This window comes from Heteronotia binoei, chromosome 9, assembly GCF_032191835.1.
Source record: "Heteronotia binoei isolate CCM8104 ecotype False Entrance Well chromosome 9, APGP_CSIRO_Hbin_v1, whole genome shotgun sequence".
Lineage (NCBI taxonomy): Eukaryota > Metazoa > Chordata > Lepidosauria > Squamata > Gekkonidae > Heteronotia > Heteronotia binoei.
In genome coordinates this window covers 29142978-29155606 of record NC_083231.1, presented here as the reverse complement: position 1 = coordinate 29155606, position 12629 = coordinate 29142978, and the positions used below count along the sequence as shown (strand labels likewise).

At 42.5% G+C, this 12629-nt stretch overlaps 1 protein-coding gene across 1 annotated transcript in view; it reads left to right on the top strand.

The window, feature by feature from the left end:
- Positions 1–2029: 2029 nt before the first annotated feature.
- The window catches only part of LOC132577572 (cyclic nucleotide-binding domain-containing protein 2-like), a 44671-nt gene continuing 34071 nt past the window's right edge, over positions 2030–12629 (top strand). Inside the window, exons 1-4 of the mRNA XM_060247364.1 lie at positions 2030–2062; positions 2180–2259; positions 7981–8092; positions 10095–10169. Of these exons, the coding sequence (XP_060103347.1) occupies positions 2039–2062; positions 2180–2259; positions 7981–8092; positions 10095–10169 (291 nt within the window). The 5' untranslated portion in view covers positions 2030–2038. The remainder of the gene's footprint in view (positions 2063–2179; positions 2260–7980; positions 8093–10094; positions 10170–12629) is intronic.

The following is a 12629-nucleotide window of genomic DNA, read 5'->3' as shown; positions in this document are numbered from 1 at the left end:
TTTCTATGTAACCCTTTCCCTACTAACATTTTATACCCAAATGATACCCAGGGTACAAAGTTTTTTAAATGAATCGATCTTGTTTACTTTTTTCCAAAGCAGAAAATTAATCATTTCCACAAATATTATCTGAGCCACTTATCTTTTCTCTGCAATCCATTTCCTTCTAATGTCTACATTTTTGCCTGTTATGTAAATTTGTCCATTTCAACGGGGACAACAGCAAGCCCTTAGGAAAAAGTAATGGCTAGAAGTGCTAGATTGGCACACTACCCTAAACTGGCCACCTGAGCCTTGCAAGTACAATTTGTAAAGAGCATCTGCATACACTATTGATTTTGAATAATATCTTTAATTCATCTCACTCATTAGTAGAATTGCTTTCCTTTTTTTCCCCTGACTTGCCTCCTCCCACCTGCACACACTTGGAGATCTTTAACAATACACAGCCACTTAGGCTATTTTCATAAGTGATGCTTAAATCAGCTCTGTATTTCCCGTACCTGTAATTTAAATGCAAAATGTATATTGGCTAGAATGCACATTCTGTTTTAGAGGAGTTGTCTTCTGCTTTCAGTCCTGTATTAATAACATTCACACATGCACTGAGAGCTCAAAAACTCAGCATCACACTCTGATGAAATGACTCTGTCACACCGTTGTATGCAGGGCTTTTTTTGGAGAAAAAGCCCAGTAGGAACTCATTTGCATATTAGGCCACACACCCTGGCACCCAGTCAGCTGGAACTGCATTCCCGTGCCTTCCTGCTAAAAGAAAAGCCCTGAGGAAAACTGAAATTGGAACAAATATTGGATGTCTTTTTATTTTATTTTGCTACAACAAACACAGCTAGCTACCCTTTTGTAGCTCCCTGGTCATGTATTCGTATTTGGGAGAAGTACTAGATTTCTCCCAGCACCACAGACACAAAGTCAAACTTCTAAATTAATTGTTACAATTAAATATGTGGTAATGAAGGTTAACACGGTGGTAAAATTGAAAAGACAATTCAGTAATCTAGCTATCATTTACGCCTGTCCTTTTAATTTTGAAATATTCCTGACCTTTGGTCATCTGTCTACTGATCGATGCAGAAAAAGATACTGCCTGAAATGCAAATGTATACCCTCTTCTTTGGATGGCTATCAGTTTAAAAATAAGATTTCTGTGCATATTCACACATGTTTACTGTGTGAAAAGGTCTATAGGGCCCTTTGAAAGTAAAAGAATATAACCAGGATCTGTTACACATAAAGGTTCAGAAATCCAAACACCAACCATATTGTTCCATTTCTTTTCTAGCCAACAGTCTTTTACATTTCCAAGTTACAGACTTAACTATAATTTACAATAACATTAAAAAGCAAACATTTAAAAATATGTATGTTGTACATATGTATAACATACATAGGTGTATACATAAAACCAGGGCTTTTTGAACAGGAACGCAGAGGAACGCTGTTGCAGCTGGCTTAGTGCCAGGGGGTGTGGCCTAATATATAAATAAGGTCCTGCTGAGCTTTTTCTACAAAAAGTCCTATGTGAAACAATGGTTATGTCAGGGGGTGTGGCCTAATATGCAAATGAGTTCCCGCTGGGCTTTTTCTACAAAGAAAGCCCTGCGTGTGAAAGAGCCACACATTGCTCCTGAGCCACAGTTTGGCCACACTTGGGCTAAAGCCACTCTGTGGGTTTTATACATGTCGGAATGGGAAACTGAACCACCTAAACCAGTCCACGTCTATGTCGGATCTTATAGCCAGGGCTTTTTTTGCAGAAAAAGCCCAGCAGGAGCTCATTTGCGTATTAGGCCACACCCCCTGTCAGCAAGCCAGCCGGAACTGCGTTCCTGACCCCCCATAGCTATTGCTCAACGTCCCTGCTTGCACAGAGCGAAAGGCCTGCGACACCTGCAGGTTCCCGCCTTTGCTGGTTCTGGCGGGGGAAGAGCAGGCGCCTCCTCTCCGGCCCTTTAGTTGAACTGCTGCAGAGCGAAGGGCTGCTCAGAACGAAGCTGCGCTTGCTTCAGGCTGCGTTATGCCGGCCGCCGAGACAGTGGAGGTAATGGAACTCCTTCCGAGCTCGCCTCAATCGCAGGCGGCCGTGGTGGTTCTTTCTTCTTTACTCTTTTCGCACTTTAAAAATATGGTTTTCACACTTTTGTTTTTAAATGTACAGGGAACAACCGGAGCCCAGCGCTTCCGCCGCGCAGCCACCACGGTCGCCCACCTCTGCGGGCTGCTCTTGAGAAGCAAAAGGTAACGCGTCTCTCTCCGCAGCGGAGCAACCGGTCGCCTCCACAGTCTCCCATGCCTCTTATGACTCCTGCAGACCAGGTTGAGAACCGCCAAGGCTCTCTCAGAAATCGGAGAGGCTGTGGAGGGAAGGCTTTCTCCCTAGTTTCAGTTGTGTGCCTAGGGACCGCAGTGTCCCCTCTAAACTGAGTTAGTGTGAGCTAGCTCACGGCTTTTTAACCTCCAGCTCACACATTTTTGTCTCAGGAAGGATGGCTCTAGAGCAGGAGTGACCAAACTGTGGCTAGGGAGCCACATGAGGCTCTTTCACACATATTGTGTGGCTGGCAGCTTGGGGGAATGCATTTAAAGTTAAAGTTGCTTTCTTTCCAACTCTCTCTCCCCCATCTATTTTCCTCCCCCCCTCTCACCCCATGCATGTCATCTGACATTCCTGTCTTGTGGCTCTCAAACCACAAGAAAGTTAAAGTTGCTTTCTTTCCAACTCTCCCTCCCCATCTAGTTAAAGTTGCTTTCTTTCCAACTCTCCCTCCCCCCATCTATTTTCCTCCCCCTCTCTCTCACCCCATGCATGTCATCTGACATTCATGTCTTGTGGCTCTCAAACCATTTGACATTATTCTGTGTGGCTCTTATGATAAACAAGTTTGGCCACCCCTGCCCTAGAGTGAACTTATTTATGCGATAGCCAAATCACTCACTCGCAACTGTAATGCCAGTAGCTCACAGAGTAGATTTTTTGCCGGCTAGACTCCACAGGTTAGAGGGAGCTTTGCAAGTGAGTGGTGAAGAGCGTTCACTCTGCACATACACTCACACCTTTGTTTCCAAAATGCTAAAGGGTGGATGTGGTTATATAAGGAAGTTGTTCATGCTCCTTGAATGGTTTCTAGTCACACAGAGCCTTAGTAGTGCAGAGGTCCACGACTTTTTTGAGCCCATGGGCACATCTGGAATTATGACACAGCATGGTGAACAGAGCTACAAAATGGCTGCCACAGAAGGTGGAGCCAGCCACAAAATGATTGCCACCCCTTACATATAGTAACACAGTGTAGATCCTTGTGCTGTGGTGGCATCTGCAGCATTTTAAAAAATCTGCTCAGCCGATCAAATCTTCAGTAGTCAATGAGAAGCCTTGTTGGCAAAAGCCCTAACTGGCCTCCGCAGCTTCCTAGAGACACTTGGTGGGTACCAAGAAAAGTTTTGGCAGGTGCCATGGCACCCATAAGCACCACACTGGAGACACTTGCCGTATTGTCTCCTAGTGTTCTTTGAATGGAATTAAGTCCTGGATCCTGTTTTAGTATTAGAAAAACTCATCTGTAGTAGGGTGGCAAGTGGTAACAAAAGAGTGCTTCTGAGAATGTGCAAAATGCATTACATACAAAGTGGGATTAGTGAGGCCTGGCTTCCCCCGGGCCTGAACATGGCCTCTGCTTGCTTTAGAAATTAACAGTGCAATCCTCAACAGAGTTGTGCACTTTCAGTAGACTTTCAGTAAGCAGTGGGGTGCCGCAGGGCTCAATACTGGGTCCCATGCTCTTTAACTTGTTCATAAATGATTTGGAGTTGGGAGTGAGCAGTGAATTGGCCAAGTTTGCAGATGACACTAAATTGTTCAAGGTGGTGAGAACCAGAGAGGATTGTGAGGCACTCCAAAGGGATCTGTTGAGGCTGGGTGAGTGGGCGTCAACGTGGCCGATGAGGTTCAATGTGGCCAAGTGCAAAGTAATGCACATTGGGGCCAAGAATCCCAGCTACAAATACAAGTTGATGGGTTGTGAACTGGCAGAGACTGACCAAAAGAGAGATCTTGGGGTTGTGGTAGATAACTCACTGAAAATGTCAAGACAGTGTGTGATTGCAGTAAAAAAGGCCAACGCCGTGCTGGGAAATATTAGGAAGGGAATTGATAACAAATCAGCCAGTATCTGGCTTCTGGAACCGGAAGTGAGGGGGAGTGAACTTTCCTCTTATGGGATCTTCAGATGCTTAGAAGCCGCGCGCAGCCATTGAGGCTGGTAAGGACCAGCCTTGGCTCGGGGTGGGGAGTGGGGGGGGGGGCGGGGGGAGCGGAGCGTGGCACAGCGCTGGCTTCCACCACCGCCAAGGGAGGGGGAAGGGAGGCAGCAGTAGGCAGGCCGGGCGGAGCAGAGTGTGGCGCTGGCTTCCAGCATTGCGGAGGGAGGGAGGAGGGTGGCGGAGGCGCCCTGTGGGAGCCGGCGCCCTAGGCCATTGCCTAGTTCACCGACTCCCATGCACCAGCTCTGTGTGTAATCTGTGGGTTCACTCCCATAAGAAACTTCCTAATGATCTCAAAATTAGAAAGACTGAAATGGCCGTGAAATCTACTTATTAAGGGTCTAATTAACCTTGCCCGTATCTCCTGGTAAAATTGGCATGAAAGGAGAACATGTTCAACAGTTTCAGTGGCCCCTACTCCACAAGGGCAAACCCTCTAATTCTTAGGGACCTTTCTTTCTATATCTTCCCTCTAGAACTGCAGAGGGGAATGCATGCCATGTAGCTAGGGAAAAGGAAGAATTGTCTTCCACAAAACCAGTCTCTGGTGCCAAAAAGACTGGGAACCACTGCCTTAGAACCTATGACTATCACATACTGTCTTCACCTTAGCTAGTATTGTACCTTTCACCTGCTCGCACCTAAGTAATAAATCATAGCTTTCTGGCATAGCTTCTGAATGCCCTCTCAACCCCCCAGCCTCATAGATTCCTCTGAAGTTGTACAGCAGTTTGTAACAACTATTCTGATTTCAAAAGAGTGAACCAGGGAAAGAAAAGAGAAAAAATGTCTTCTCTGTGAAGCACAGTTACACCCTGCTAACTAAACATAGGGAATGTAACCCTGCTAGTTCTGCCGGATCTCTCAGCAGCCTTCAATACCGTCAACCACAGTACGCTACTGAGTGTTTCCCATGCTGTTTAACATCTACATGAAGCCACTGGGAGAGGTTATCAGGAGATTTGGGCTGCAGTGGTACCAAAACGTGGATGATACCCAGTTCTACCTTTCTTTCCCATCCAAGGATGCTGTTGATATTCTGAACCCGTGCTTGGAGTCATAATAGGCTGGATGAGGATGAATATGCTGGACTTTAATCTTCACAAGACAGAGGTTCTGTAGATTAGCAGAAAAGCAAACTGGGGGCTTGAGATATCTCTTGTCTTGAATGGGTTTATACTCATCTTTAAAAGTTTTAGAATTTGGGAGTGCTGCTTGATACAGCAGTCACCTTAAAAAAACCAGGAGGCAGTGGTAGCTCAGAGTGCTGGTACATCAGCTGGGGCCCTTTCTGGTTCAGACAGATCTAGCCACAATGATCCATGCCTTAGTTAAACCTTTTGAGCCCAATGGTATCTTTAAGACCAACAAAGTTTTATTCAAGGTGTACATCTGGACTGACTACGGTCATGTGCTCTGCTACCCCTGAGGAGCATTTGAACACTAGTACAGAATGCTGCAGCTAAACTGCTGTGACTGTTGGTTAGGACTAGCTACTGGGTTCATCTGACCCCAATACTACAGCAATAATACTGGCTACTAATCCACTCCCAACCCCAATTCACAGTGTTGTTTTTGTTCTTTAAAGCTCTACAGACGTCGTTATGCTGGGCTTCTGTGGACTGACATTGGTTCTGTTGGGTTTGCAAAAGTGCCCCTGCTTAAGAGTTTTCTGGTTTGACATTGCTTCTGTTGGGCTTGCCACAATGGCTTGTGGTTCTGCTGGGATTTTCTAGTTCTGCATTTTGTTGTGTTGGAGTTGTTGGTTCTGTTTGTATGGGAGACATTGGATCAGTGGTTGTTGCTGTCTTGGGGGCTGTCATTCCAGTCCCAGGACACTTATGCTACTCCCAGGGACCATCATTCTACTTTTTGTGCTGCCATTCCAGGCCCAGAGCAGCTTCTCTGGTTTCAGGACAGTCATTCCTCTCTGGGAGCAATCAATCCAGTACTGAAGCATTTACACTACTCCTACGGTCATCATTGGGGGGGTTGTCATTCTGGTCCTAGGGCCATCATTCTACTCTGGGGGCTGTAATTCCAGTCCCAGAGCAGTCTACCTGGACCTAGAGACCCTCACTGTAAATCCATTCTGCATTTTCGTTGCAACTTTTGTTTGCTACAATATATTTCAATGCAAGTCAATTGACATTCCTGGCTCCCATTATACTCAATAAGCGTTTCAACATCTCCCATTGTTCTCAATGGATAATCCTGTCATTTGTTTTACCACATCTCTCCTTGTTAAATTAGTTTGGTTGGATTCTCTATTTTTGGTTGGATTCTCTTACCGCATTGCCCCGTGGTTCAGCTGATTCTGCATTATTCTTTGGGCTTCTATCTGCATTAAGCGGCTTTTGGACAGGGGTTGCTTTGCTTGCTCTTGCATCTCTGGCTATTCTTTGCCCTGGAGAAAGCATGGAATTCCCTGCCCCCCACAGAGCAATGGAGGATGGTTCAATTCATTTGAAATGTGGTGGTTATTTCTAGAAAATAGGCGCTATATAGCAGTATTTGAATTACAGTAGAGGAAGGGCTCTGGGTCCTGAATCTTTTGTGGCTCCTAGCTACTATTTTAAAAGTCTTCAGAGTATGTAAGATTTGGTCATGGTTCCTTTAAGTTCTTCTTTGTTGTATTTGGTTCAGGTACCACATCACCCTCTGTATTTATCTCCGACCTTGGCAGTAAGAACAGCATACCTTAAGTTTAAATAGATGCAGACTGTGTCCTTAAGCTCAGACTATATTTAATAAGGCAGCCTTGAAAAGTTATATTACTCAGTGTATGCTCCTTTTCAGTGCTGCTGTGGGAGTGTATTGGGTGCCTGACAATGACATGAAACGAGTTCGTGGATAGGGAAGCTTCAATGAACAGTATTGTGTTAAACATAAAAACTGTGCATGGGGTTCTTTGTTGGCTGTGATCACACACACTCAATAATGCACTTTCAATCTATTCTCAATGCACTTTCCAACTGGATTTTACTGTGTGAACTGGCAAAATCCAGTTGGGAAATGAGCTGAAAGTAGATTGAAAGTGCATTATTTAGTGTGTGTGATCACAGCATTTCTCTCCAATACAGTTCTGTAGCTATCAGCTTCTTTTGGACAAGAACTACATTGGCTGTGTGCTATCAAATAAATAGTTAAAAACTTTGTTTAGTATATAACACAAACAAGTGTGCTTTCTTTGCACATCTTATGCCATTAGTAGAGACAAAGAACAAGACAAAAGCTGTACGTACTTAACTGACAGCAAAATATATTTTCATTGCAGTTTTTTACCAGTTGTCCTTTGGTCTAATTTATTTTATTCGCAATTACTTTCAAATTACCAATAAAAGTTTGTATTGTATTGGCGTTTTTGCTTTGATCAGATTTACTTATTCAAAATGTTTTATTTGCTTTTCTTACATAGCTCAGAGCAGTTTATAAACATGACCATATGCTATGTCACACAATAAAAAATAACACAGATGGCTCACTAACCTCTCAGAGGAAAGCAAAAACAACTCTAATTGCTAACTCTGACATGCTGACCGCTGTACCGCATTGGCTTTAAAAGTACATGTGATCAATTTTTAATTGCTTGCAAAATCATACTCTTAAATTGAAATGCACAAGCATGTTAGGCTTGGCAAATGCTATTTTCCAAGCTTTTTGCTTCCAGACTTTCTCACAGCATACTCTCTTTCGCAGCTATATTGAAAGGAGTCCAGTGTTGCAGTGGGCAACATTTTACCTGAAGATGCAGATGAACTTCAAAAGCAATCTCGTGTTCAATATCAGTGATTATTCTAAAAAACAATTTGTGAGTATTTATGGCATTTCATAGGTATTTAATACCTAAAGGCACTGGGACTCTTGAAGAATGGCCTTGGGGAAGCGTCAGCCTCCCATCTTTGATATGGAGATAGTAATGTTGACCTCCCTTACCAGCTGGTCAGGGATTACTGAGAACATTATATGTGAAGAGCTTAGAACACTTGACAATGCGATATATATGCTAAGCTAAGCACTATACAAGAGCCCTGTGGCGCAGAGTGGTAAAGCTGCAGTATTGCAGTCCAAGCTCTCTGCTCACAACCGGAGTTCGATCCCAGTAGAAGCTGGGTTCAGGTAGCTGGCTCATGGTTGACTCAGCCTTCCATCCTTCCGAGGTCTGTAAAATGAGTACCCAGCTTGCTGGGGGTAAGGTGCAAATGACTGGGGAAGGCAATGGCAAATGACCCTGTAAAAAAGTCTGCCATGAAAACGTTCTGAAAGCAACGTCACCCCAGAGTCGGAAACGACTGGTGCTTGCACAGGAGATTACCTTTACCTTCAAGCACTATTATTACTAAAGTGTATGACTGATAGGTAGGTAGACTACTCTGAGAATAGTTTATAGCTGGGATGCATAATGCATTTGAGGGGTGATGGGCTTAATTTTGAATATTTTGTTTTAAGAATTCTGTGAATCTTTTTATTCAGATCAAATAATTATATAGGATTTGGCCTCACTGGAGCACTTGGTTGCTCATGTGAAATCTCCAGAAACATCCACTTTTGTTTAGTTTAAAATAGTTTTCAAACCTGCGAAGGCATTTTAATTTGCAAACCAGCAAGTCTTAAGTATCATATGGGGACCCAGGAAAAACTGTGTTTCAGTTTTAAGTTCTTTCATGGCTTCACATTGTGGCTAGTTATGAATTCTCAGACTCATTTTCCTGTCAACAAAATGAAAGTAATAACGTCAAGGCTTGGATACTGTTTGCGTGATGGCTTCCTGTTGTAATCATTTACAACAACAACAACAACATTTTATTTGTATCCCGCCCTCCCCACCAATCGGCTTTCGATGAAATGTGACATTGTGTAATGGCATACCTAGTGATAGATGGCTTGCCCAACTTGAAGCACTTACGGTATTTTCTGACCCAGCAAATCAAATGATCGCGCAAAGAAGTGCTTTATTTAAAATCAGCATTAGCAAATTAAACAAATTAAAATGTCACTTTTGATAAATTCATTTTTTCTCTTTGGTTATTTTGATCTCAGTTTTAAAGTGCTGCATATGTTAGTGGGAGTAGCTTTTGTTCAAGAACAAGGTACTCAGCATCTCACAGAACAAGACCTTAAATTGGATTGGTTTCCAGTAAGTTAATTATGGTTTTGATCCAGAGAGGCTTTTCTCGAGAGAAAGGTACTCCAGTTTCCAGTGATACATCACTACAAACTACAGCTGCTTGTGCCACATTGCATGCAATTCCGTATGATCCTGTGTTGGTTTTTCAGGGACTGCAAAAAGGAGAAAGGAAAGTCCTGTTGTACAAGTTGAACGCCCTTTGAAATTCTGTATATAAACCAGTGAATTGCGGGGATGGGGGAGGGGGGGATCCTGGAAAACTACTGAATAGCTTAGTTATTTCTGGAGTTGTTACTTACACAGTGCAAGTTTAAGAACTCAGTGCTGTGATTGTTCACTTAGAAGTAGGTCTCACTAAATTTAGTTTGATTTGCTCCTAAGTGACAGTGAATAGGAAAGCAGCCAGTATGTGTACTTGGCAATTAAATTCAATGGAATTTACTTCTAAGAAAACATGCATAGGATTGTGCCACATGTGATTTAACTCTTGAGCTTCATTATATTCATGAAGTAATGTTTGTTTATAAATGTTCTAAACCTGGATTAACATCAAACACAGAGTTAAAAGATGTATCTATGGCAGCATCGTATGTCATTATTCTCTTCAAGTTGCCTCAAGTATCCAAGAGAACAGCTAGGCAATAGCCAATGGAAAAGTAATGTTTGCCTTTTCTTTGTGTAGCAGAAGAAAGGTTTTGAAAAGCTTAAGCATCTGTTACACATTTGCCCAAAACAAAGAAGTCAGCAAGACCTCCTGCAGGTAAGAGTGAGAACAGCTCATTACATAAGTTGTACCTGCAGAGTTGTAATGTGAAAAATTATTAATTTCAGCACAATTTATCCTGTGGCTTTTGTTGAAAGCACTCATTTTATAAACTTGAAAATGTATGATAACTAATTATGTAATTATTGAAAAAAGCTTAAGCATCTGTTACACATTTGCCCAAAACAAATTAGTTTTCATACATTTTCAAGTCTCACGGTAGTTATTTTAAAATGTAAACATTTTTCACAGAAGGTGTTATTTTTTAAAGGCATCTGCATTTGGATTCAGGTGGTGTATGCAGAGAGTTTCTTTCTTTCTTTCTTTCTTTCTTTCTTTCTTTCTTTCTTTCTTTCTTTCTTTCTTTCTTTCTTTCTTTCTTTCTTTCTTTCTTTCTTTCCATGCATGTCATCTGAGCATAGAAACTTAGTAGCTGGGTTGAGGTGTTCATGGTTTTAACAAAAAATTAGTGGAGGATTATTTCTTAAAGGTGAAGGGAGAAGTGAGGCCCAGGGGGATCATAGTTTAACTGGATATCTTCTAAATAAATGTACTTGGAAAAAGCAATTGTATTCCCAAAACCTACAATCAGTGGGACTGGTTTCTCAAGAAATGTGTTTAGGGTTATGGTGCAAGACAGAAAAACCTATTATGATATGTTATATTGAAGGCATTGGAACATGCCTATTTTAATATAGTAAAATGTAGTGTTTATATGTAGTAATCTTTAATCATTGCATTCTATAACAAAAAGCATTCTGTGTTTATCTGATCTGGTGTAGCCAGGTTCCCCCGGCCACCAGTGGGGGATGAGGGAGTAGGGCTGCCAGCTCCAGCTTGGGAAGCTCCTGGGATTTGGGGATGAAGCCTGAGGAGGACAAGGATCTTAGTAGGGGACGATGCAGCTCCTGAACCTTTCTGAGGGTTCCCCCTCTTCCTCCCCTCCTACCTTGTCCGTTGAATAGTAGGTGCAGCTGCATAACAATTTCTGGATTAGGAGAATTTCCTTTCTTTGTCCATAGTGACCTGTGCAAAAGGTTATGTTTTTGTCTCTTCATCTTTAAGTAAATTGGGTAATCGCCTCTCATATACTAAGGTATAAAGAGACCTATAATTCATTTTGTTAGCTATCTGTAAAATAAACAGGCTTTTAGAGCTCATAGATTTTTGGTTTAAGTGTTTCAATATAAAAAGCTTTTTTGTAAGCATGGTTCAATATAGATTTGAGAAATATTGACAAAACTTTCTTCCTCTTAATGTTGCATCACAAGGTGTTGCTTCATGTATTATATCAATAAACAACAAACTATGAAGTTCTTTTGTATTGTGCCAGAATTTGTTAGATTTATTAAACTGTGTTGCATAAATCATTGTTTGTTGAAACCATTAGCAGGATTAACAGACTGAAACCATTCATCAACTGGCAGTTGCATCTGGTAACTCAGCTATTTAGATTCTATTACTAGTTCAGCACTAGAAATAGATTCAAGGAAAGTTCGTTATTATTATACAATTTGGAGTTTTTCTGTTAAAGAATGCTTTCTCTATATGCCTTCTTTCTCTAGGTACTCCTGATGAGAGAACTGTCTGTAAGATTTCCATGTGACATGCATTCTACTTTTGAGTGACATGGCATTGGTAGAGGCCTGCTGGTGGAAAATGCCATCAGTTCTCAACTCTGTAGGACAGGGTTGACAAATGTGCAGTCCAGGGGCTGAATCAGGCCCCAGAGGTCTCCTATCAAGTCCCTGAGCTACTGGCTGTTGTCTGCTTCCCTCTCCCTCTCTCTTGCTTCCTTCTGCATCACAGGCTTGCTTTACCAGGCTTGCTCAATCACACAGGAGCTATAGAGCAAATATTCTGTTTTCTCCATTGGGTGAGGCTCCCCCCTTGGGGAGGAAGGGGGGGAGGGATAGCTTGCTTTGCCAGGCTCTCTCAATCAAACAGCAGAGCTACTGAGCCAAGCCTCTCTTCCTTCTATTTGCTGATGCTCTTCCCCCTCCTGGTCCCCTGGGAAAAGAAGGAAAGAGCCAGAGCCTCCTTTGCCCAGTTCCCTGGATCCCATGGGAGAAATACAAAGAAAGCACCTATAAGACAAACGAGTGCTAATGTTTTAAGCATGTTTTATTTTAGGGTTTTTTTTTAAAAAATCTTTAATTATGTTTGCTTGTGTCCTTAAGTTTATATCTCTGCTTCCTAAGCTGAAATAGGTACACACATGGCCCAGCCTGACATGGCCCAGTCTGACAAGGTCTCATTTATGTCAGATCTGGCCCTTATAGCAAATGAGTTTGACACCCCTGGGTTTTCAAAGCAAGAGACAGAGGGGGCTTGCCATTGGCTGCCTCTGCTGGACTTCCATGGTGGTCCATGATGGTCTGCCATCCAAGTACTAACCAGGGCCTACCCTGCTCAGCTTCTGTGATCAGAAAGAATAAGCCAATTTGGGCTGTCAAG